The 27,811-nt window shown below is 43.7% G+C and overlaps 1 protein-coding gene across 1 annotated transcript; it reads right to left on the reverse strand.

The window, feature by feature from the left end:
- st8sia2 (ST8 alpha-N-acetyl-neuraminide alpha-2,8-sialyltransferase 2) lies at nucleotides 1-27,371 on the reverse strand. The gene is given in 6 exon segments (NM_001124240.1): nucleotides 1-286; nucleotides 1,824-2,117; nucleotides 16,268-16,525; nucleotides 16,621-16,764; nucleotides 17,221-17,277; nucleotides 27,270-27,371. Coding segments are annotated over 6 exon segments (1,137 nt in total). The 5' UTR covers nucleotides 27,368-27,371.
- Nucleotides 27,372-27,811: the final 440 nt, after the last annotated feature.

Below are 27,811 nucleotides of genomic sequence, written 5' to 3' on the forward strand. Positions count from 1 at the left end.
TTACATTCCTGCATCACAAGAGCCAGTGTTGAGTCGCAGCGCCCCCTGTCTGTGGAGTGAACTCAGTGTCCTGAACTCCAATGGCATAGTGTGTGGACTGGCATGGGATGTGTACTCGTAGGTCAGAGTGTCATAGTAATGGTACTTGACTGGTTTCCCCTGTGAATCCCGAGGGAAAGGCCAGAAGCCATACAGATGGATCTCCTCACAGAAGCGAGTGGCCATGGTGTACATCAGCAGACCAGTAGTGGGTCTCTTGATCTGGACATTGTTAGTCAGCCAATACCTGACGAGGAAGAATGATGAGGGAGAGTAAACAATCAAATGGTCCTTCAAGGCACCCAAGAGACTTGACATCTGAGAAAGAAATCTCAGATGTCTTAAGAAAAATGTATACAAATCTTAAGAATGTTTGTTTTAGGCTTGAGCTATTTATCAGTGAGTGTTCAATGTTGTCCTTAATATCTGAATTTTTTTCTATAGAATCTATTGAACTAGCATACATTTGTAAACACACCACGGTCCTATTGAATAAGCCCAAACAATAAGTGCCATTCCCTCCCTATGTGGTGGCTTTCACTTAGATCTCTGGCTGGATACATGCTTCCTGTTTGGCCCTGTCCGGGGGTATCATTGGATGGGGCCACAGTGTCTCCTGACCCCTCCTGTCTCAGATTCCAGTATTTATGCTGCAGTAGTTTGTGTCGGGGGGCTAGGGTCAGTTTGTCATATCTGGAGTACTTCTCCTGTCTTATCCAGTGTCCTGTGTGAATTTAAGTATGCTCTCTCTAATTCTCTCTTTCTTTCTCTCTCTCGGAGGACCTGAGCCCTAGGACCATGCCTTAGGACTACCTGGCATGATGACTCCTTGCTGTCCCCAGTCCACCTGTCCGTGCTGCTGCTCCAGTTTCAACTGTTCTGCCTGTGATTATTATTATTTGACCATGCTGGTCATTTATGAACATTTGAACATCTTGGCCATGTTCTGTTATAATCTCCACCCAGCACAGCCAGAAGAGGACTGGCCACCCCTCATAGCCTGGTTCCTCTCTAGGTTCCTTCCTAGGTTTTGGCCTTTCTAGGGAGTTTTTCCTAGCCACCGTGCTTCTACACCTGCATTGCTTGCTGTTTGGGGTTTTAGGCTGGGTTTCAGCACTTTGAGATATCAGCTGATGTACGAAGGGCTATATAAATACATTTGATTTGATTGGATTTGATTTGATTTAGGAGCCAGTGGACTTGAGTAGAGGAGCTGAATTGTGATAAGACATTGGGTCTGGGGCCGCAAGTAACAAAGCAAGGTCCATCTGGTCCTCTCACTCATAGTCTGTCCCACCAGGACCTATAGATACTCTCCTAGCAGTAGACTCTCTGGACTAGCAGGTCAATGGGGAAGCGAAATGATGATCTATTTAAAGGGCATCTAGTAGTCAGAGAAGCAGAAGCCCAGGGGAAAGTATTCAGTTTGGCATATTGAGTATTTATCAAAAACCAGTATAGCTAAAATGTCATAGACATGCACTGCATTTCATTAGCGTTTTCCCTGCATTTCAAAACTTTTATTGCCCTTTCAGAGAAGATTCCAGGCTTTTTGCCTAACTATACTACATAAAATACCAGTCCTGCTGTGCCTGTCTAACTGTCCTCCTTCTGCAAATCCAACAGCAGACAGAGAGGCCAGCAGCAGTAAGCGGCAGTAAGTTGGTCACCAACGGCCTTTAGAGTAAGTGTAATGCTGTGCTTAAAAATAGCAGGGGACCTGTGAACTGCTGCTAGATTAGTGCAGTGTCACAAAGAGCACACGTGTTCCCTCCTTGTCTTACCCTCTGACAGCATGGAGAAGGCGCAGTGAGGGGAAGGCAGTGTGCACATCCACCGTGTGCAGCAGGATGAGACGGATTGCCCACTCCACCCTCTCCTCTCCTCCCTTGGCCATGAAGGCTGGGATCCACAGCACACTGCCGCTGAGGCCCCGGAGCCGCTGCAGGAAGCGCTCCCTCCACTGCTCACTGGCCAGGTCATGGAAGGCCCGCTGCACCACCGATGGGTTCATGGTCACCAGGTTGGTGCGCCGCCCCACATCCCCAGCATACTCCTCCACTGGCGCCAGGTTACATCTGCAAAGAGACATGCATATAAATTATTATGCTATCACTTCATCCTTTTGATTAGTCTGACAGAAATATTGAGGTCAATCCCCAGAAGTCAGAAATTGGCCATATCCTACTGTCCTCCAGAAGCTCTAAACACCACATACACTCATTTGGGTAGCTCAGACATTGTTCAACCTGAATTAGGCACATAATCAGTCAGCTAAGAATAATCCCATACCAAACACACCTAGCTCAGGGTTGATAACCTTAATTAATGTATGCCATGTGTCATGCTGCTGTGTATTGGTATGGCGTTCACAGAAAGTTACTTGACTGACCTCAGTAAAAATGATTACTAAACAGTGCCAATGCACAGAAAGATAATGATCTAAAATGGAAAAAAAAGTGTCCTATATCTATGAAAGTTGAATGTGAGGCTACTGTGTGAGAGCCAGAGGTGGGTGGAGCTGAGCACTGCTGTGAGTAGAGGGATTATCTCCCTGCCTGAATACCTCAGCAAATCCCTCATCACTCCCTCCCTACTAACTGCCCTTGCTAAACCATGTATTTCTCTGCCAACTTATCCTGACCTGTCTTGCAATTTCCATGTTGATCTGACACTCCTGCAGCAAGGGGGTTGGGGATGTACTCTTCCACCATATACCGTGCCTTCGGGAAGTATTCATACCCCTTGACCTTTTCCATATATTTTTTTTACATTAAAGCCTTATTCTAAAATGGATATAAAAAAACGTAACTCAGAAATCTAGACACAATACCCCATAGTGACAAAGCGAAAACAGGTTTTTGGAAATATTTGCAAATGTATAAAAAACACGAAACAGAAATAACTTATTTACATAAGAATTCTGACCCTTTGCTATGAGACTCGAAATTGAGCTCAGGTCAAATCAAATCAAATCAAACCCACATAAATGTGGTTAGCAGATGTTAATGTGAGTGTAGTGAAATGCATGTGCTTCTAGTTCCGACAGTGCAGTAATATTTTTTTATTTTTTATTTCACCTTTATTTAACCAGGTAGGCAAGTTGAGAACAAATTCTCATTTACAATTGCGACCTGGCCAAGATAAAGCAAAGCAGTTCGACACATACAACGACACAGAGTTACACATGGAGTAAAACAAACATACAGTCAATAATACAGTATAAACAAGTCTATATACAATGTGAGCAAATGAGGTGAGATAAGGGAGGTAAAGGCAAAAAAAGGCCATGGTGGCAAAGTAAATACAATATAGCAACTAAAACACTGGAATGGTAGATTTGCAGTGGAAGAATGTGCAAAGTAGAAATAAAAATAATGGGGTGCAAAGGAGCAAAATAAATAAATAAATACAGTAGGGAAAGAGGTAGTTGTTTGGGCTAAATGGGCTATAGATGGGCTATGTACAGGTGCAGTAATCTGTGAGCTGCTCTGACAGTTGGTGCTTAATTAGGGAGATAAGTGTTTCCAGTTTCAGAGATTTTTGTAGTTCGTTCCAGTCATTGGCAGCAGAGAACTGGAAGGAGATGCAGCCAAAGAAATAATTGGTTTTCGGGGTGACCAGAAAGATATACCTGCTGGAGCGCGTGCTACAGGTGGGTGATGCTATGGTGACCAGCGAGCTGAGATAAGGGGGGACTTTACCTAGCAGGGTCTTGTAGATGACATGGAGCCAGTTGGTTTGGCGACGAGTATGAAGCGAGGGCCAGCCAACGAGAGCGTACAGGTCGCAATGGTGGGTAGTATATGGGGCTTTGGTGAAAAAATGGATTGCACTGTGATAGACTGCATCCAATTTGTTGAGTAGGGTATCGGAGGCTATTTTGTAAATGACATCGCCGAAGTCGAGGATTGGTAGGATGGTCAGTTTTACAAGGGTATGTTTGGCAGCATGATTGAAGGATGCTTTGTTGCGAAATAGGAAGCCAATTCTAGATTTAACTTTGGATTGGAGATGTTTGATGTGGGTCTGGAAGGAGAGTTTACAGTCTAACCAGACACCTAGGTATTTGTAGTTGTCCACGTATTCTAAGTCAGAGCCGTGCAGAGTAGTGATGTTGGACAGGCGGGCAGGTGCAGGCAGCGATCGGTTGAAGAGCATGCATTTAGTTTTACTTGTATTTAAGAGCAATTGGAGGCCACAGAAGGAGAGTTGTATGGCATTGAAGCTTGCCTGGAGGGTTGTTAACACAGTGTCCAAAGAAGGGCCAGAAGTATACAGAATGGTGTCGTCTGCGTAGAGGTGGATCAGAGACTCACTAGCAGCAAGAGCGACATCATTGATGTATACAGAGAAGAGAGTCGGTCCAAGAATTGAACCCTGTGGCACCCCCATAGAGACTGCCAGAGGTCCGGACAGCAGACCCTCCGATTTGACACACTGAACTCTTATCAGAGAAGTAGTTGGTGAACCAGGCGAGGCAATCATTTGAGAAACCAAGGCTGTCGAGTCTGCCGATGAGGATGTGGTGATTGAGTCGAAAGCCTTGGCCAGATCATTGAATACGGCTGCACAGTAATGTTTCTTATCGATGGCGGTTAAGATATCGTTTAGGACCTTGAGCGTGGCTGAGGTGCACCCATGACCAGCTCTGAAACCAGATTGCATAGCAGAGAAGGTATGGTGAGATTCGAAATGGTTGGTAATCTGTTTGTTGACTTGGCTTTCGAAGACCTTAGAAAGGCAGGGTAGGATAGATATAGGTCTGTATCAGTTTGAGTCAAGAGTGTCCCCCCCTTTGAAGAGGGAGATGACCGCAGCTGCTTTCCAATCTTTGGGAATCTCAGACGACACGAAAGAGAGGTTGAACAGGCTAGTAAAAGGGGTGGCAACAATTTCGGCAGACAATTTTAGAAAGAAAGGGTCCAGATCGTCTAGCCCAGTTGATTTGTAGGGGTCCAGATTTTGCAGCTCTTTCAGAACATCAGCTGACTGGATTTGGGAGAAGGAGAAATGGGGAAGGCTTGGGCGAGTTGCTGTGGGGGGTGCAGTGCTGTTGACCGGGGTAGGAGTAGCCAGGTGGAAAGCATTGCCAGCCATAGAAAAATGCTTATTGAAATTCTCAATTATAGTGGATTTATCAGTGGCGACAGTATTTCCTATCTTCAGTGCAGTGGGCAGCTGGGAGGAGGTGTTCTTATTCTCCATGGACTTTACAATGTCCCAGAACTTTTTTGAGTTAGTGTTGCAGGAAGCAAATTTCTGCTAGCCTTGGCTTTTCTAACTGCCTGTGTATAATGGTTTCTAGCTTCCCTGAACAGCTGCATATCACGGGGGCTGTTCGATGCTAATGCAGAATGCCATAGGATGTTTTTGTGTTGGTTAAGGGCAGAACCAAGGGCTATATCTGTTCCTGGTTCTAAATTTCTTGAATGGGGCATGCTTATTTAAGATGGTTAGGAAGGCATTTAAAAAAAATAACCAGGCATCCTCTACTGACGGGATGAGATCAACATCCTTCCAGGATACCCCGGCCAGGTCGATTAGAAAGGCCTGCTCGCTGAAGTGTTTCAGGGAGCGTTTGACAGTGATGAGTGGAGGTCGTTTGACCGCTGACCCATTACGGATGCAGGCAATGAGGCAGTGATCGCTCTTGGTTGAAGACAGAAGAGGTGTATTTAGATGGCAAGTTGGTTAGGATGATATCTATGAGGGTGCCTGTGTTTAAGGCTTTGAGGAGGTACCTGGTAGGTTCATTGATACTTTGTGTGAGATTGAGGGCATCAAGCTTAGATTGTGGGATGGCTGGGGTGTTAAGCATGTTCCAGTTTAGGTCGCCTAGCAGCACGAGCTCTGAAGATAGATGGGGGGCAATCAGTTCACATATGGTGTTCAGAGCACAGCTGGGGGCCGAGGGTGGTCTATAGCAGGCGGCAACGGTGAGAGACTTGTTTTTAGAGAGGTGGATTTTTAAAAGTAGAAGTTCAAATTGTTTGGGTACAGAACCTGGATAGTAGGACAGAACTCTGCAGGTTATCTTTGCAGTAGATAGCAACACCGCCCCCTTTGGCAGTTCTATCTTGTCTGAAAATGTTGTAGTTTGGGATATAAATTTCAGAATTTTTGGTGGTCTTCCTAAGCCAGGATTCAGACACAGCTAGAACATCCGGGTTGGCAGAGTGTGCTAAAGCAGTGAATAAAACAAACTTAGGGAGGAGGCTTCTAATGTTAACATGCATGAAACCAAGGCTATTACGGTTACAGAAGTCATCAAAAGAGAGCACCTGGGGAATAGGAGTGGAGCTAGGCACTGCAGGGCCTGGATTCACCTCTACATCGCCAGAGGAACAGAGGAGGAGTAGGATAAGGGTACGGCTAAAAGCAATAAGAATTGGTCGTCTAGAACGTCTGGAACAGAGAGTAAAAGGAGGTATCTGGGGGCGATAAAATAGCTTCAAGATATAATGTACAGACAAAGGTATGGTAGGATGTGAATTACAGTGGAGGTAAACCTAGGTATTGAGTGATGATGAGAGAGATATTGTCTCTAGAAACATCATTGAAACCAGGAGATGTCATCGCATGTGTGGGTGGTGGAACTAATAGGTTGGATAAGGTATAGTGAGCAGGACTAGAGGCTCTACAGTGAAATAAGGCAATAAACACTAACTAGAACAGCAATGGACAAGGCATATTGACATTAAGGAGAGGCATGCTTAGTCGAGTGATCAAAAGGGTCCAGTGAGTAGTGAGGTTGGTTGAGGTCACAGCGATTCAGACAGCTATCCGGGCCATCGGTAGCAAGCTAGCATAGGATGGAGGTCTGTTTTTAGCCACCTCGTGAGTTTCCGTCGGTAGGATTAGTGGGGTGCCATGTGTACACACATCAATCCAATTTGCCAAAAAAAATCTATAGATATAGTTATAGAGGCCCAAGAAAAAAAAAAAAAAAATAAATGTAAAAAATTGTCCGATAGGTCTATTTAGATAGCAGCCGATAAGACAGCTAACGATTAGCGGACCGCATATGGGCGTTCAGGTAACGTCGCAATGGAGGAGCCAGCCGGATAACTCCCTCGGGTTAGATAACGTCGGTAGTCCAGTTGTGAAGGCCCGGTGGGGCTCCGCGTTGGCAGTAAAACGGGTCCGGATAGGTGATTATAGCCCAGGAGTGACAGGTGGAACTCTTCAGCTGGCTAGCTCCGGAATAATTGATGTTTGCTCCGGAATCGACGTAAGCCGATTGTCGCACGGATAGCAGCTAGCTAGCTGCGAGATCCAGGTATAAATGTCCAGAGTTAGCGGTTGAAATCCGGGGACATGGAGAGAAAAATAGGTCCGGTATGTTCCGGTCCGAGAACCGTACAAAACTGGCGATAGATTTTCGAGCTAAAGTATAGCTGATGACCACAAACCGTGGTTAGCTGAATACTAACGATTAGCCAGTAAAGAAGCTAACTAGCTTCTGATTAGCTTCTGGTTAGCTTCTGGCTAGCTTCTGGATTAGCTTCTGGGCTAGCTTCTGGCTAGCTTCTGGTTAGCTTCTATGGAGGATTACAGATTTGAGGTAAACAGGTACTGACCTCACCTTCTGGATGGTAGCGGGGTGAACAGGCTGTGGCTCGGGTGGTTGATGTCCTTGATTATCTTTTTGGCCTTCCTGTGTCCTGGAGGGCAGGCTTTTTGCCTCCGGTTGTGGGTGGTGCAGTTTCCGTACCAGGCGGTGATACAGCCCAACAGGATGATCTCAATTATGCATCTGTAAAATGTTTGTCAGGGTTTTAGGGGCCAAGACAAATTTCTTCAACCTCCTGAGGTTGAAGCGCTGTTACACTTTCTTCACCAAACTGTCTGTATGGGTGGACCATTTCAGTTTGTCCGTGATGTGTATGCCGAGGAACTTAAAACTTTCCACCTTCTCCACTGCTGTCCCGTCGATGTGGATAGGAGGGTGCTCCCTCTACTGTTTCCTGAAGTCCACGATCATCTCCTTTGTTTTGTTGACATTGAGTGAGTGGTTGTTTTCCTGACACCACACTCCGAGTGCCCTCACCTCCCTGTAGGCTGTCTCTTCGTTGTTGGTAATCAAGCCCACTACTGTTGTGTCGTCTGCAAACTTGATCATTGAGTTGGAGGCGGGCATGGCCACGCAGTCATGGGAGGGTTAAAACCTTTTTGGGATAGGGGGCAGCATTTTCACTTTTGGATGAATAGCGTGCCCAGAGTGAACTGCTTCCTACTCTGTCCCAGATGCTAATATATGCATATTATTATTAATATTGGATAGAAAACACTCTGAATATTCTAAAACTGTTTGAATTATGTCTGTGAGTATAACAGAACTCATATTGCAGGCGAAAACCTGAGAAGAATCCAACCAGGAAGTGGGAAATCTGAGGTTTGTAGTTTTTCAAAGCTTGGCCTACCGAATACACCATGTCTATGGGGTAAAGTTGCACTTCCTAAGGCTTCCACTAGATGTCAACCGTCTTTAGAAACTTGTTTCAGGCTTCTGGTATAAAGGAGGGGGATATGTGAGCTGAATGAGTCATGGGTCTGGCAGAGTGTCTCAGGCTCGTGACGCGCGGTCCCGAGAGAGTTAGCTCTCGTTCCACTGCTTTTCTACAGACAATGGAGTTCTCCGGTTGGAACCTTAGTGAAGATTTATGTTAAAAACATCCTAAAGATTGATTCCATACATCGTTTGACTTGTTTCTACGAGCTGTAATGGAACTTTTCGAGTTTTTGTCTGGACGTGGTGCTCGCGCCTCACGAAGATGGATTACTGGGCTGAACACTCTAACAACAAGTGGCTATTTGGACATAAATGATGGACTTTATGGAACTTTATGGAACAAATCAGTCATTTATTGTCAAACTTGGATTCCTGGGAGTGCCTTCTGATGAAGATCATCAAAGGTAAGTGAATATTTATAATATTATTTCTAACTTCTGTTGACTCCAACATGGCGGATATTTCTTTGCCTGGATTGGGTTCTGAGCGTCGTACTCAGATTATGCCTTTTCCATAAAGTTGTTTTGAAATCTGACACCGCGGTTGCATTAAGGAGAAGTCTATCTTTAATTCTGTGAATAACACTTGTATCTTTTATCAATGTTTATTATGAGTATTTATGCAAAATCACCGGATGTTTTGGAATCAAAACATTACTGCACGTAACGTGCCAATGTAAACTGAGATTTTTGGATATAAATATGCACATTATCGAACAAAACATACATGTATTGTGTAACATGATGTCCTATGAGGGTCATCTGATTAAGATCATCAAAGGTTAGTGATTAATTTGATCTATATTTCTGCTTTTTGTGACTCCTATCTTTGCATGTTTAATTATCAAGGGAGGTGACATGCTCAATAAAAAAGTGGTCAGATGACGCAGATGCTAAGCTACAGGACTGTTTTGATAGCACAGACTGGACTATGTTCTGGGATTCTTGCGATGGCATTGAGGAGTACACCACATTAGTCACTGGCTTCATCAATAAGTGCATCGATGACGTCATACCCACAGTGATGTATGTACATACCCCAACCAGAAGTCATAGATAACAGGCAACATCCGCACTGAGCTAAAGGCTAGAGCTTCCGCTTTCAAGGAGTGGGAAGCTTATAAGGAATCACATTATGCCCTCCAATGAACCATCAAACAGGCAAAGCGTCAATACAGGACTAAGATTAAATCCTACTACACTCCGATGGCTCCGATGCTCGTGGGATGTGGCAGGGCTTGCAAACTGTAACAGACTACAGAAAGAGGCACGCCGCAAGCTGCCCGATGACACGAGCCTACCAGACAGGCTAAATTACTTCTATGCTTGCTTCAGGCCAGTAACACTGAAACATGCATGAGAGCATCAGCTGTTCCTGACTACAGAAGGATTCTTGAAAAGCCTTGGTGGGGGGAAAGGAACCATATTTCGGGATTGCAACCAGTTGAAAATATGAGTTGGTACTTCAAATCAAATGTATTTATATTGCCCTTCGTACATCAGCTGATATCTCAAAGTGCTGTACAGAAACCCAGCCTAAAACCCCAAACAGCAAGCAATGCAGATGTAGAAGCACACCTTCTAGTGTGAAATAAGTACTTAATGAATATGATGCCAGATCAGTTGGCGTCTGAGACATTCTTACTAATGATAGGATGACATAAACTGTATCTTGGAAAGTCTACACATTATAGTTATCAAATTCACATGGAATTGTTGTGCAATTTAAATGTTTAAATATGAAACTATTTGTGAAAAGATTAATGTAATTTTAGCTTCCAAATGAGAGAATTGGGTTTTCATAAGGTTAAAGCTCTGCTCACTCAGTGGCCCCGCCCATGTGAAGAGAAATTGGTTATAAACTATGAAACACGCCCTTCTCTCCCCTCCTATATAAATCCCTTGACGAAAATGTAACTTTCTGTTCCGAGGACGTTAGGGCGACAGTCCTACATTTAAAAGGGCTCAGATAATAAGCTGTTCCAAGGACGTGTGGACTTGAGGTCCCCATGTTGAAAGGACAAAGACCACCTACAGAACTAAGCCAACCTTAGAGAACCTAACGAAATTAGCATCCAATTTCAATGTGAAGGTGACGACCTACACCCCGGAAGGATGAATTCCGACTATACCAGCCAGAATATAGCATGAGCTTAACAGTATGGCAACTTCGTATGAACTTTGAACTCTTATTCACTCCAGAAGTGATGTCCGTTTTCTCCTAGCCCACGTTTAGCGACTGCTGCTAACTCAACGGCTAGGAGAAAACGGACAGAGTATTAATTCTACCAAGCTCCAGTTCACCACTAGACGGTCTTCAGAGGACCAGAGATCCATGCTGGACAACCCGGCCTCCCATCTACCGAAGCGCAGCTCAGAGTAAATATTTATTGCATTCTCCTTTTTCAAATAGGCGGTTATTTAGAATGCATAAGATTCTGTATTTACGATAGCATAGCTTCTCCCTTTGTTACTCAGTCTTCCTGCTCTTTCACTCAAACCCAACCTCCTCTCTTTGTGTAACCAGCCGTCGTATCTGTTCCGTCCACCAGGGACATTTTCTTTATGACATAATTTGTAATCAATGTATGATCCATTCTGTGTGATTATTTAGTAAATACATAATTAAACCACATTTTGTATTGCTGATTCAACTTGTTAGCCAGGGTTCGTGAAGATAACCAAGAATTTACAACTTTCAGATGAGACTAAACAAGGTGACGATTACATATGGACTGCTATTGATGTAAAAGATTACCAGGTCATTATTTTGTGGTGCCCCGACTTTCTAGTTAATTATCTACCTGATTAGCTTAATCAGGTAATATTAATTACAGATAAATAATTTTATAGAATAGCAGACTCCAGCAACACTAGTCATAGACTGTTCTCTCTGCTACTGCACGGCAAGTGGTACCGGAGCGCCACTTAATCCGGCATAGCCAAAGACACAACAATTTACTACAGCTCAGCGTTCAACACCATAGTGCCCACAAAGCTCATCACTAAGCTAAGGACCTAGGGACTAAACACCTCCCTCTGCAACTGGATCCTGGACTTCCTGATGGGCTGCCCCCAGGTGGTAAGAGTAGGTAACAAAACATCCGCCACGCTGATCCTCAACATGGGTGCCCTTCATGGGTGCGTGCTCAGTCCCCTCCTGTACTCCCTGTTCACTCACGACTGCATGGCCAGCCATGCCCGCAACACCATCATTAAGTTTGCTGATGACACAACAGTAGGCCTGATCACCAACAACGATGAGACAGCCTATAGGGAGGAGGTCAGAGACCTGGCCGTGTGGTGCCAGGACAACAACCTCTCCCTCAACGTGATCAAGACAAAGGAGATGATTGTGGACAACAGGAAAAGGAGGACCGGACACGCCCCCATTCTTATCGACGGGGCTGTAGTGGAGCAGTTTGAGAGCTTCAAGTTCCTTGGTGTCCACATCAACAACAAACTATCATGGTTCAAATACACCAAGACAGTCGTGAAGAGGGCACGACAAAGCTTATTCCCCCTCAGGAGAGTTCTACAGCAAGTTCTACAGCTGCACCATCGAGAGCATCCTGAATGGTTGCATCACTGCCTGGTATGGCAACTGCCCGGCCTCTGACTGCAAGGCACTACAGGGGGTCGTGAGTACGGCTAAGTACATCACCGGGGCCAAGCTTCCTGCCATCCAGGACCTCAATACTAGGCGGTGTCAGAGGAAGGCTCTAAAAATTGTCAGACTCCAGCAACACTAGTCATAGACTTCTCTCTGCTACTGCACGGCAAGTGGTACCGGAGCGCCAAGTCTAGGTCCAAAAGGCTTCTTAATTCTACCCCCAAGCCATAAGACTCCTGAACAACTATTCAAATGGCTTCCCAGACCCACTTTTACGCTGCTGCAACTCTCTGTTTATTATCAATGCATAGTCACTTTAACCTCTACCTACATGCACATATTACCTCAATTACCTCGACTAACCGGTGCCGCCGCACAACGACTCTGTACAGGTACCACCTGTATATAGCCTCGCTATTGTTATTTTACTGCTGCTCTTGAATTATTTGTAACCTTTATTTTATTTTTTTACTTATCAATTTTTTTACTCAACACTTATCTTTCTTAAAACTGCATTGTTGGTTAAGGGCTTGTAAGTAAGCCTTTCACTGTAAGGTCTACTACACCTGTTGTATTTGGCACATGTGACAAATGCATTTTTATTTTTTTACTTGATAGGTAATTTGGACTTGTGGTTTCACTTAATTCTGCATACTGGGCAATGATTATAATGGCGATTCTGATCCAACCATAACTTCATACATTGTGCCCCTGGCCTGAGAGGATGGAAGTTCAATATACATGTATAGCTCAATGTAGAAGGCTAATGTTAACTAGCTAACATTGCCCATGAAAGGAAGTTAGGCTAGCGAGCAATTTTTTAGCTAGGTAGTCTAAGACAACAAAAAATGAAAGTGTGTACTGTATGACAGTACTGTATGATGTTTCTTCAACATGAAAGAGAGGAGGATGGCATTGGCATTTCTCTACAAGTAGGGAAAGTCAACATGTTTTATCTACTTGCACGAATGCACACACACACACACACACACACACACACACACAGAAATCAGAGCCATGAACAGTCACATCGTATTTAGCTTTTGTTGATCGGACTTGATCAGGTTTTTGGTACAGTGCCTTGCGAAAGTATTCGGCCCCCTTGAACTTTGCGACCTTTTGCCACATTTCAGGCTTCAAACATAAAGATATAAAACTGTATTTTTTTTGTGAAGAATCAACAACAAGTGGGACACAATCATGAAGTGGAACAACATTTATTGGATATTTCAAACCTTTTTAACAAATCAAAAACTGAAAAATTGGGCGTGCAAAATTATTCAGCCCCTTTACTTTCAGTGCAGCAAACTCTCTCCAGAAGTTCAGTGAGGATCTCTGAATGATCCAATGTTGACCTAAATGACTAATGATGATAAATACAATCCACCTGTGTGTAATCAAGTCTCCGTATAAATGCACCTGCACTGTGATAGTCTCAGAGGTCCGTTAAAGCGCAGAGAGCATCATGAAGAACAAGGAACACACCAGGCAGGTCCGAGATACTGTTCTGAAGATGTTTAAAGCCGGATTTGGATACAAAAATATTTCCCAAGCTTTAAACATCCCAAGGAGCACTGTGCAAGCGATAATATTGAAATGGAAGGAGTATCAGACCACTGCAAATCTACCAAGACCTGGCCGTCCCTCTAAACTTTCAGCTCATACAAGGAGAAGACTGATCAGAGATGCAGCCAAGAGGCCCATGATCACTCTGGATGAACTGCAGAGATCTACAGCTGAGGTGGGAGACTCTGTCCATAGGACAACAATCAGTCGTGTATTGCACAAATCTGGCCTTTATGGAAGAGTGGCAAGAAGAAAGCCATTTCTTAAAGATATCCATAAAAAGTGTTGTTTAAAGTTTGCCACAAGCCACCTGGGAGACACACCAAACATGTGGAAGAAGGTGCTCTGGTCAGATGAAACCAAAATTGAACTTTTTGGCAACAATGTAAAACGTTATGTTTGGCGTAAAAGCAACACAGCTGAACACACCATCCCCACTGTCAAACATGGTGGTGGCAGCATCATGGTTTGGGACTGCTTTTCTTCAGCAGGGACAGGGAAGATGGTTAAAATTGATGGGAAGATGGATGGAGCCAAATACAGGACCATTCTGGAAGAAAACCTGATGGAGTCTGCAAAAGACCTGAGACTGGGAAGGAGATTTGTCTTCCAACAAGACAATGATCCAAAACATAAAACAACATCTACAATGGAATGGTTCAAAAATAAACATATCCAGGTGTTAGAATGGCCAAGTCAAAGTCCAGACCTGAATCCAATCGAGAATCTGTGGAAAGAACTGAAAACTGCTGTTCACAAATGCTCTCCATCCAACCTCACTGAGCTCGAGCTGTTTTGCAAGGAGGAATGGGAAACCATTTCAGTCTCTCGATGTGCAAAACTGATAGAGACATACCCCAAGCGACTTACAGCTGTAATCGCAGCAAAAGGTGGCGCTACAAAGTATTAACTTAAGGGGGCTGAATAATTTTGCACGCCCAATTTTTCAGTTTTTGATTTGTTAAAAAAGTTTGAAATATCCAATAAATGTCGTTCCCCTTCATGATTGTGTCCCACTTGTTGTTGATTCTTCACAAAAAAATACAGTTTTATATCTTTATGTTTGAAGCCTGAAATGTGGCAAAAGGTCGCAAAGTTCAAGGGGGCCGAATACTTTTGCAAGGCACTGTATATTAGAGTTGGTACTGTATTAGACTAAGCATAGGTGATTTGATGATGTTGAAGTTGAAATTGTGCTGGAATAGTAGAGGCAGCTCCTGTTTTCTTTGTGACTTGCGGTAACTCTCCGTGGTTCTAAATCAATAGTTGTTTCGTGGTCCAAAAATTGCGGAAACATTAACTTACTTGACCATGCTGTAGGTAATGTAACTGTTTGTTACATGCAATAAGCTTTGTGCACTTCACCGGACAGAGCTTGCTCTCTGGTTTTGTGATGAAACAAAGATGGTTGAATTTATTCTGCCACTATGTCGTCTTATGGTCTCTGCCTTAGGCCTATAAATCATGGTAGCAAGGCATATGAACTGGTTATCAAGCAAACAAAGCAATTATCACATCACATAGGTTGTAATATGGCTTTTTTTCTGGCTGGCTTCACCAGTGATATTACCCACGCACCGCTGCTGATGGCTCTGCATATCCAGAGGATGGTAGATTAATGACACTAAGGCCCTGTAATAACAGCAGGGGTTGCAGCTGAAGTCACACAAGGAGGATGGGAAAAAAAATGTCATGAGTCACAATTTGTGTACAGGAATCAAAAGATCAGTGATATGCTATGATTTTTCATCCAAACAATCCATGTACTATTGATATGGTTTCACATATTTCCCAATTCCCATTAATTAGTTCAGATACCTCCCTATTCATCATAATCACAATGCCTTGCCGTACTGGCGACACAGTAAGGCAAACTGGATCTCTTCCCCCTGTAACATTACAATTCATAGTTGTACTTTGTTGTTACTGACAGACAAACCGGTGAGTAGCAATAAATAACCTACTCACAGAAACCATTTGCTGACACACTCGCACAGAGCAGCACTGACGGATGGTTTCAGACAGACATTCTCCCCTGGTACATGAGTGTAGCAGTCGTAGGAACTAACGGCAGTGCTTCTCTAAAGCACCTCATTAAATTTTGGGTAGACAGCAGTAGCTTTTTAAAATGTCACATTTACCCAGAAGGAATTTAATTGCTGTAAGTATTGCTGCTCATTTCTAAAAGTATGTAAATCATCAAACAAACTTGAAGGTCAAAAAAGTAGCGGGTATTTCAAAGGTGTGGACAATGCGTGTTCTAGCTCAGTGGCATTGATTCCTCAAGGTGAAGTATTTGTTCAATCCAAGAGACTGTGCTTACATAACAGTTAGATGAGTATAAAGATTAATAGTGCTTTTATAGAGAGAGACTCATTACTATCCTGAATATTTCACTGAAAATGCAGCAATAAATTAACTCATAATTCCCTTTTATACGAGAAGATTGCTTAATTAAATGGAGATGCCTTAACGCACTACTGAAAATCACCTGTATCAATTCAATTTATGGAATAGCAGTTATGGGAACCTCACCTGATTACAAAGTCATGGGAGTCTATCTCTGGCCCACAGCTGCTATTGAGTAGGATCCCAGAGTTCCCTACGATGGCACAGCTTCTGTGGTGCTGGTTCTTCATGGGGGATGCAGTGGGTAGCAACTGGTACAGGTTCTCTGAGATGTTGGTAGTGCTCTGACGGTCAAAGACGTAGTGGATGACATCTCCAGGTTTCAATGTGCCCTTCAGAATAGAGATGTCCCTCTCTGGGTCAAAGAACCCCAGGATGTTCTTCCTATAGAAGCAAGAAGGTCATCCATGAAGGAATACCCAGCTTATGGGAGTGTGAGACCTAATAGAGATCAATGCAGAAGAAGATTGTATTCCTACCTGATGAGGCTGGAGAGGGTTCTGTTGAAGGTCCAGTTATCTGAAGAGAGCCTGGTGGCATTCTTCAAGCCTGAAGGAGAAGCAGGACTCTTTTCCTCCCCTTCATTGCCTAAAGGTGTAGGATTGGCTTTCACTGCTACATTTCTACAACAGGACAGCGAGGCATCCATTAGAAATGAAAGGCAACATTACTTTGATACATGTGATATAAGAACTCAAATCATCACTTGAAAAAGCAGTGTGAATGAACAACGATGTCATGTGTGTAAAGCCATCCAATGTGTAATGAAAGCCAGTCAATTTCATGTCTTCATTAATGTGATACTTATTTTCAAACCCCAGGGAAGTTCTATTTGTCTATCACTTGCACACCTGAGAATGTACATCAATTGGGTGATTTATTAATAATTTAAATTAGATATACACAATTCTGTAATCCACTGCTGATATGTTCATGTGTATTAAGTCTGTTAATTATTTTACAAGTCTGCAAGCATAATAGCTCAAAGGGGAAAGCAAATAAAAGGCTAGAATAACAGAATTGATGAGTATTATAAAACCAGAAGGAAATGGAAGAAGGAGCAGGTCAGCCTGACAAACCTGTTGGGCTTGGGGATGAGGCTGTGCAAGTACAATGTCCTGGAACCTCCAATATTCCTAGACCAACGAAAAAGTTATTTTAGCCACTATCAGAATAATTCATCATATGATTTTCAGATGAATGGAATCGTGCAAAACATGAAGTGTGAGGGGCAAGAGGTGGTTTAATCAAATTCCAGGCATCACATATAATTCAGGCTGTCAGAATATCCATGGCTATGCTCCTAATGTGTATTCAGATGAGCAGTAGGCTCATCACATTGACATGAACGTGAAAGAGAAGAGCATGCATCAAAACGCAGTCAGACTGTGAAACAGAACTGTTGTTGGTGTAACACTGATACATGAGTGCTGAAGGCCATTCATGTCGTTAAAGAAGCATGTGAGCAAAATGTGTCATATGATCCCTGGTAGAGCTAGGTACCTCAATGTCTCAGGTATCTTATGTATACACCTGAGGGGAAAAACAGGACATGCCAAATTATCTACCAATCTGACTGTTACCGGTGCGTGTGAGTAGAATACGACCAATTAATCGGAATGGGCGATTAATTAGGGCCAATTTCAAGTTTTCATAACAATCAGAAATCGGTATTTTTGGACACTGATTTGGCCGATTTTTTTAAACTAGGCAAGTCAGTTAAGAACACATTCTTATTTTCAATGACGGCCCAGGAACGGTGGGTTAACTGCCTGTTCAGGGGCAGAACGACAGATTTTTACCTTGTCAGCTCCGGGATTCAATCTTGCAACCTTTCATTTAACTAGTCCAACGCTCTAACCACCTGACTCTCATTGCACTCCACGAGGAGCCTGCCTGTTACGCGAATGCAGTAAGAAGCCAAGGTAAGTTGCTAGCTAGCATTAAACTTATCTTCTAAAAAACAATCAATCAATCATAATCACTAGTTAACTACACATGGTTAATGATATTACTAGTTTATCTAGCGTGTCCTGCATTGCATATAATCGATGCAACGCTGGGGGATGATTTAACAAAAGCGCATTTGCAAAAAAAGGACAATCGTTACACGACTGTACCAAACCATAAACACCAATGCCTTTCTTAAAATCAATACACGGAAGTATATATTTTTAAACCTGCATATTTAGCTAAAAGAAATCCAGGTTAGCAGGCAATATTAACCAGGTGAAATTGTGTCACTTCTCTTGCGTTCATTGCACGCAGAGTCAGGGTATATGCAACAGTTTGGGCCACCTGGCTCATTGCAAACTAATTTGCCAGAATTTTACGTAATTATGACATAACATTGAAGGTTGTGCAATGTAACAACAATATTTAGACTTATGGATGCCACCCATTAGATAAAATACCGAACAGTTCCGTATTTCACTGAAATAACAAATGTTTTGTTTTTGAAATGATAGTTTCCGAATTCGACCATATTAATGACGAAAGGCTCGTATTTCTGTGTGTTATTATGTTATAATTAAGTCTATGATTTGATATTTGATAGAGCAGTCTGACTGAGCGGTGGTAGGCACCAGCAGGCTCGTAAGCATTCATTCAAACAGCACGTTAGTGTGTTTTGCCAGCAGCTCTTCCCTGTGCTTCAAGCATTGCGCTGTTTATGACTTCAAGCCTATCAACTCCCGAGATGTGAAATGGCTAGCTAGTTAGCGGGGTGCGGTCTAATAGCGTTTCAAACGTCACTCGCTCTGAGACTTGGAGTAGTTGTTCCCCTTGCTCTGCATGGGTAACAATGCTTCGAGGGTGGCTGTTGTCGATGTGTTCCTGGTTTGAGCCCAGGTAGGGGCGAGGAGAAAGACAGAAGTTATACTGTTACACTGGCAATACTAAAGTGCCTGGAAGAACATCCAATAGTCAAAGGTATATGAAATACAAATGGTGTAGAGAGAAATAGTCCTATAAATACTATAAATACAATTTAAAACCTCTTACCTTGGAATATTGAAGTCTCATGTTAAAAGGAGCCACCAGCTTTCATATGTTCTCATGTTCTGAGCAAGGAACTTAAACGTTAGCTTTTTTACATGGCACATATTGCACTTTTACTTTCTTCTCCAACACTTTGTTTTTGCATTATTTAAACCAAATTGAACATGTTTCATTATCTATTTGAGGCTAAATGGATTTTTATTTATGTATTATATTAAGTAAAAATAAGTGTTAATTCAGTATTGTTGTAATTGTCATCATTACAAATAAATAAATAAAAATCGGCCGATTAATCGGTATGGGCATTTTTGGTCCTCCAATAATCGGTATCGGCGTTGAAAAATCATCATCGGTCGACCTCTACTTGTGAGTCTGGATAAAGAGGTGTAGTTGGTCAACATTGCTTAAAAATCCTCTATAAATCTCATATAGATCAACCCTGAATGATATACAATCTGTACACTATGAGCAGCATGGACTACTGCTCAAGACATTGACCATTATTGCCTTTTATGACAGCAACATCAATGTATTAAAGAAAAGACGATTAAGTTGGCTAACATATCTGCTTCAAAGTCCCAACTCTCATGGGGTTTATAAAACCATAAAGCTCCAGAAATTAAATTAGAGCTAGCACACAGTACTCTAATACTACGGCTCCATTATGTCCAAAAGGATGTTGCAAATTGAGTGTGTCTCAATTAAGTATGTACAATTGCATCTTGAGTCAGTTATTACAGAGGCAAGTAGAATCACTAATATGCCAGGCAGCAGACAAGGAGCCAGGAGCATTCAGTCTGCTCAAATGAAGGTGACAGGCCTAGCTGTGCTATCCAGGGAGCAACACAACTATTCTATTGTTCTTGGAGTGGAGAGATGTTCCAATATAGGAAAGCTCTTTCATGAAACAAACAGTTGTAATTAATATGTTATCACTTTGTAATTACCACATACACATGATTATTATTGTGATATTCCCACCATAATTTTGTAATAAATACCTGTAAAATAAAGTGCTACAGTACCAACTGTTCCAGGTACTTAACATTTACAGCCACAAGAAGCTTGATTCTTGTCCTATCAGAAGGCAGAACTGTATCTTCCAAGCTTCAAGAGTTGTATTTGTGTAAGATAGAAGAGGCTTCTGATGCAGGGCTCAGTTATGTCTGTGCCCAAGATAACAAAGGTAATCTGCCTAAATGATTACCGCCCCGTAGCACTCACATCGGTAGCCACAAAAGGTGTTGAAAGGCTGGTCATGGCTCACATCAACACTTTTTCATCCTGGAAACCCTAGACCCACTCCAATTGGCATACCGCCCCAACAGAACCACAAATGATGCAATCTCAATCACACTCCACACTGCCCCATCCCATCTGGACAAAAGGAACACCTATGTGGCAATGCTGTTCACTGACTACAGCTCAGCATTCAACACCATAGTGCCCACAAAGCTCATCACCAAGCTAAGGACCCTGGGAGTAAACACCTCCCTCTGCAACTGGATCCTGGACATCCTGACGGGCCGCCCCTAGGTGGTAAGGGTAGGCAACAACACATCTGCCATGCTGATCCTCAACACCCCTCAAGGGTGCGTGCTTAGTCCCCTCCTATACTCCCTGTTCACCCACGACGGCATGGCCAAACACGGCTCAAACACAATCATTAAGTTTGCTGACAACACAACAGTGATAGGCCTGATCACCGACAACGTCGAGACAGCCTATAGGGAGGAGGTCTGAGACCTGGCAGTGAGGTAAGACAAAGGAGCTGATTGTGGACTACAGGAAAAGACGGGTTGAACAGGCCCCCATTAACATTGAGGGGACTGTAGTGGAGTGGGTCAAGACTTTTAATTTCCGTGGTTTCCACATCACCAACTAACAATCATGGTGCAAACACACCAAGACAGTTGTGAAGAGTGCACCACAAGACCTTTTCCCCTCAGGAGACTGAAAAGATTTGGCATGGGTCCCCAGATCCTCAAAAAGTTCTACATCTGCACCATCGAGAGCATCCTGACCGTTTGCATCACTGCCTAGTACATCCATATCCATCTTCTATCCACACATCCGCTCGGCATCCGACCATAAGACACTACAGAGGGTAGTGCGTATGGTCCAGTACATCACTGGGGTCATGCTTCCTGCCACCCAGGACCTATATACTAGGTGGTGTCAGAAGAAGGCCCAAAAAATTGTCAAAGACCCCAGTCACCTAAGTCATAGACTGTTCTCTCTGCTACCGCACGGCAAGCGGTACCGGAGTGCCAGGTCTATGACCAAAATGCTCCTTAACAGTTTCTACCTCTAAGCCATATGACTGCTGAACAATTAATCAAATGGCCACCCGGACTATTTACATTGACATCCCCCCCACCCATTGTTTTCACACTGCTGCTACTCGCTGTTTATTGTCTATGCACGGTTGTTTTGCCCATACCTGCATGTACAAACTGCCTTGACTGGCCTGTGACCCTGCACATTGACTCGGTGCCGGTGCCCCCTGTTTATAGCCTCTTTATTGTTATTTTATTGTGTTAATTTAAAAAAAATGTTTACTTTAGTTTATTTAGTAAATATAACTCTATTTCTTGAACTGCATTGTTGGTTACCTGTTGTATTCGGCACGTGACAAATACAAATTGATTTGATTTGAAAGGGAACTGTTCATTTTGTCTCCAGTCTGTTGCTCTCAGTAACAAATCAAACAGTAATCTTCTATCCACACATCCACCCACCAAACAGCCCTGTATACCATAACATGACTGGAGCTGGAGTGCACACAGTATACACTGAAGTGTTGAACAAAACCACCAAGCGCATGCCATTTGTCAAGAAGCCCTGGGGTTCCTCAACTCAGCCTGATGATGCAATTGATTCAAGGATTGATGTGGAAAGCAAAATGGGCTTCCAAGTCTTGGGCTGGTTCCTTTTGATACAATGGTCTGGTCTATTGTGATAGTATGTCTTCTAAAATAGTGACTATACACAGTTTTTATTATGAAAGAGCAATAGAATTAGAGCAAAACCCAGTTGACACAGCTGTTAGAGAGTTCAGTATTATGCAGTGAAGAGAGTTAACAGTGTAGAGTTACACCTGAAACTATCTGATTACCAGTCCATTCTCTCCATACTAGGTAGCCTACTTTTGATCCCATTTGTTAGGACTCCCCTAGTTTTGTAGCAATTATTCCATCCATGCACCCCATAAGTAAAGTGCCAAGATTACACAAGCACGCACGCACGCACACACACACACACACACACACACACACACACACACACAGGATCTGAAGGTAGTCCTTCAAGATACTGGAGCCTACTATATAATGCATGGAGGCTACACTGCAGACAAATTGGTCTTTGTAGATCCAGGTATAGAGCGTCTGTTGAACATCTGTCATCAATTGCATTAGGCTATTATACTGGGATATCACAAAGGGAAAGCTAAAGTGAAAGGTTCGATTAAAAATGCAAGATGTACAGTAAATAAATAGGAGTAGAATGTGTCAACAAATGGACAGCGGTTTGTAACATTGAAATGGACACAATTGGAGAGTTAATTTCCAAAACGTTATATCCCCCAATTCTTCACATTTGTGTTTTTTCATCAGACATTATTGCTTATGGGTACCGTCATGTGTGTGTAAAATATTACTGTTCTCAGATTTTTATTCATAGATTTTAAATGTGTATAATTGTATTTTTTGTTGTTGCAAAAGGCTATATATCCCTTGTTTATCTAACATGGTCCAAGCACATTCCCCCTTAGGAGACTGAAAAGATTTGGCATGGATCCTCAGATCCTCAAAAGGTTTTACAGCTGCACCATCGAGAGCATCCTGACGGGTTGCATCACTGCCTGGTGAGATCTTACGGGAAAAGAACGCACATGGGTGGACCTTCTGATCAGAGGAAGAATGTTGTGACAGAACAGCACCACCCCGGTGTCAGAGGCGTCCACCTCCACGATGAACTGGAGTCCTGGGTCGGGCTGAGTAAGGACCAGAGCGGAGGTGAAGCAACGCTTGAGTTCCAGGAATGCTGCCTCTGTCTCAGGAGTCCAGTGGAACAGAGTGGAGGTGGAGGTGAGAGGTGCAGCCAGATGGCTGTAGTTGCGGATGAAACGTCTGTAAAAATGTGCAAACCCCAGGAAATGCTGTAGCTGCTTCAGGTTGGGGGGCGCAAGCCACTCTGTGACTGCCAAGACCTTGGCAGGGTCCATACGTAACTGTCCCTGTGCAATAATATAACCCAGGAAAGACTATGAGGCAGCATGGAACACACATTTTCAGCTTTAACAAAAAGCTTATTCTCCAACAGCGGTTGAAGAACTTGGCGAACGTGTTGCTGGTGAGCCTCAGGATCCTTGGAAAAAATCAGGTTGTCATCTAAATAGACATAAACGAAGTGCCCTATCATGTCCCTCAGCACGATTGACTAGGTTCTGGAAAACAGCAGAGGCGTTAGTCAGACCAAAAGGCATGACCAAAAACTCAAAGTGACCCAGTGGTGTGTTGAATGCAGTCTTCCACTCGTCCCCCTCTCTTATGCGGATAAGGTGGTAGGCATTCCGGAGGTCGAGTTTGGAAAACACTGCGGCACCATGGAGGGGAGCAAAATCAGAGCTGATGAGGGGCAAGGGGTACTTGTTCTTTACTGTGATATTATTCAGCCCACGGAAGTCTATGCACAGCCTCAGGGACCCATCCTTCTTCTTCACAAAGAAAAACCCAGCACCCACCGGGGAGGATGATGGCTTGATAAGTCCTGCAGCCAGAGAATCCTGGATGTACCTCTCCATAGCCTATTGCTTGGGGCGAGAGAGGTTAAATAACCGGCTACTGGGAAGAGGAGCTACAGGCTGGAGGTCAATGAAGCAGTTGTACGGCCGATGAGGCGGCAGAGACAGGGCGTGGTGCTTACTGAATACAGGAGCTAGATTGTGATACTCTGGAGCAACTGATGACAGGTCCGGAGGTTTTGGAATCGACTGGGGCACAGACAAGGCAGGGGCAGAGCAGAATGTAGACAATCTGAGTGACTAAAGGAACTCCAAGTGGTTACCTTTCCGGTGGTCCAGTCAATCTGTGGGTTGTGTAGCTTTAACCATGGATGGCCAGGAACCAGGGTGGAGTAAGGACAGTCGATTATGTGGAAATTGATCTTTTCCTGGTGGTTTCTAGAGAGACACAGGTTTACAGGGAAGGTTCTATCACAGACTAGGGTGAGGAGCTGTCTGTTGAGAGAGTTGCATCAAGAGGTGAATCGAGTGGGACAGTGGCCAGGTCCAACTGAGTAGTGACACCTCGGTCCATGAAGCTCTCGTTGGCGCCCGAATCCATGAGAGCAGACAGAGGGAAAGCCTGGCTCTGCCACACAAGGTTGCCTTCAAGCAGGGGTCTGGGGGAAGAAGGACAGGCGATTTGGCTCAACAGTATATCCCCCACTACTGCCGAGCCCCCTCTTTTGATGGACGCAGAGAATTAGTGGACCAACCTGGCCACAGTATGCGCCGCTGCCTTTTTCTGGAGAGACGGGCCCGACTGAGCTGCATGTGTTCAGGATCAGGAAGAGCCTTGGAAAGGGATGCAGTCGGAGAAGGCGCTGAAGCAGATGTTATGGTGCACGCAATCCTACCTACTCTCTCCCTCCATCGCTCATGGAGACAGTTGTCAATGCGGGTGGAGAGAGAGATTAGTTCATCAAGTCCATCCGGCTCATCCCTGGACACCATCTCATCCTTGATGGTCTCAATGAGTGCGTTCTGGAATGCTCCCTGAAGGGCCTCCTCATTCCAGCCACTCTCAGCGGCGAGGGTGCGAAACTCACATGCCATCTCAGCAACACTAAGGGCCTTGACGGAAAGACAGGAATCGTTTAGCGGCATACTTACCGCAGACCGGGTGGTCGAAATACTTTCTTCATCTCTTCCGTGAGTCTGGAGTAGGAGAAGCAGATGGGGGACTATCTCTCCCACACCGCCGTGGCCCAGGAAAGCGCTGCTCCATGGAGGCAGCCAATCAGGAAGGGAATCTTGGTCCGTTCACTAGCATAAGAGTAGGGCTGTTGCTCAAATACTAGTGAACATTGTACTAAAAAGGCTCTGCAAGCTCTGAGGTTGCCATCGTGGCGCTCGGGAGTCGGAAAAAAACGGCAAAAGGCCTTGGGACTGGTTGTGAGCTCTGGGCGAAGGTTTGGCCCTGTAGGTTAGACAGGCTGCGTGAAAACACCTTGATGTGCTCCAAAATGGCTTTCAGGGCTTGGTCATGTTGCTCAAGCAGGGCGCCTTGGCCAGCGAGGGTTTGGTGGAGAGGATCTGAGAGCTGGGTTCATCTCTTTGGCCAGATTGTACTGTTTCGCAGAGTGGAACAGGGAAAACAAAGAGCAGACTCAGACGAGGAGACTGGGATGAAGTAACCAAGGTATTTATTGAAACACAGGGGGAAGATGGAGTGCAGGCCAGGGGAAGCTTGGGCAGGGTGCAGGAAACCAGGTGCGAAGGCTGAGGCTGGAGTGAGAGGGGAGAGGGTAAGCAGGGCAGGAGGGGAATCCAAGGAAGCAGCAGAGTGGAGAATCCAGGGCAGAGTTGCAGGATGAGGAGACGTGGGACTGGAGACAGGAACCAGAGTCAGAGCGGGCAGAACTGCAGCTGAGAGGAAAACCGTGTCAGGCAAGGAAAACAGGCACAATCACACACAGAGAGAGAGGGAGAGAGCACTGGGGGAGTGGTGGCAGGTTAAGGAGACACAAGATGAGCAGTAGAGAACACCTGGTATGGCAACTGCTTGGACTCTGACCACAAGGCACTACAGAGGGTAGTGCGTACGGCCAAGTACATCACCAGGGCCAACCTTTCTGCCATCCAGGACTTCTATACCAGGCGGTGTCAGAGGAAGGCCCTAAAAATTGTCAAAGACTCCAGCAACCCTAGTCATAGACTGTTCTCTCTGCTACTGCACGGCATGCGGTACCGGAGAGCCAAGTCTAGGTCCAAGAGGCTTCTAAACAGTTTCTACCCCCAAACCATAAGACTCCTGAACAGCTAATCAAATGGCTACCCAGACTATTTGCACCCCACCCCCCTCCCCCATGCTGCTGCTACTCTCTGTTATTATTTATGCATAGCCACTTTAATAACAATACCTGCATGTTTATAATTACCTCAATTACCTCGACACAGATGCCCCCGCACACTGGCACATTGACTCTGAACCGGTACCCCCTGTATATAGACCCGCTATTGTTATTTACTGCAGCTCCTTAATTTGTTTTTTTCTTATCTCTTACTTTTTTGGGGGTATTTTCCTAAAACTGCATTGTTGGTTAAGGGCTTGTAAGTAAGCATTTCACTGTAAGGTCTACTACACCTGTTGTATTCGGCGCATGTGACAAATACAATTTGATTTGATTAGAAATTTAAAAAAAATCTATCCTGTATATTTGACTGTGATACTTTATGTGGTTGTCTCACCTATCTATTTTAAGATGAATCCATTTACTGTAAGACGTTCTGGATAAGAGCATCTGCTAAATTACTAAAAGGTCAAATGTAAGTGTTTTACATACAGATCTCATATTACTGTATTATTACAAAAAAAAAATAATAATATTGACGTCACAAATGTATCATTTGGTACATTTCTTCATAAACAATGTAGTTATTTAAAATCTAGCAGTCCTACTCATTTATTTGAGCGTTAAGCTGATATGTAGCATTTTGCAAAATAAACCATCAAGCAATAGATTTTAAACAAATACGTCTGTCATTGAACAACCCCATACCATGATTAGATAGTGAAAAAACACACTAATCTCTTTCATAATATCTTTAAACAATAAAAGCTAATTTACCAACATTTCAGAAAATGTATAGCGTTTTGGAATGAAACTCTGCAAATGTATCCTAACAGCCTACAGCCTACTGGAGAAATGTTAACGTTGGAGGAGCACTCAATGTCTTCTAAAGTTCTCCTGAATGAGTGAAGATAACGCAGCATCGAAAACAATTTGCACATGAACATAAGATTCAATTTCTTTGAATAATGCAATTTCACATCTAGATAACACGTTTATAGTGCAACAGAAATCATGAACAAAACGAATCAGAAACACGCTTACTTACCCAATTTCTTCCTGGACTTCAGCAATATCAGCAATTATCAGAAATATAACCAGCAGTGTTACAATTCCAAACATCAATGTTCGGAATTCTAACTGCATGACTGAGAAGGCTGCAGAACTAATCCAAGCGACAAAAATCTAAATCGATTGAATACATTATCCTTTTAATCGCTCCACCATTATTATTCAATGTTTATCTTGAACGAAGACCATTTGTCTCGGAACAAATCCTAGGTTGATATATTTTTATAACGTATTTTTTTTATCTTCCTTTTTCCAAACGGCAGTGGCACTGTTTGCATCCTCACCTCAATTCCCCAGTCAAACTTTGAAAGATTGTGTTTGAAACTACATTGCGGTTGAGATACGAACAATATGGAAAATACCACAAACCTTAAAGGTACAGGCACTTTATGGCTTTCTACAGTAGGGTAGCCTATGGCTGCTCTTTGAGGCTTTAGGCTGCTATTGGATACTATCTATTACCTTTGTCTGATCATCAATGAATTGGAATCACTATTGCTGCATGACATTGATAACCAG

Source organism: Oncorhynchus mykiss, chromosome 1 (assembly GCF_013265735.2).
Source record: "Oncorhynchus mykiss isolate Arlee chromosome 1, USDA_OmykA_1.1, whole genome shotgun sequence".
NCBI lineage: Eukaryota > Metazoa > Chordata > Actinopteri > Salmoniformes > Salmonidae > Oncorhynchus > Oncorhynchus mykiss.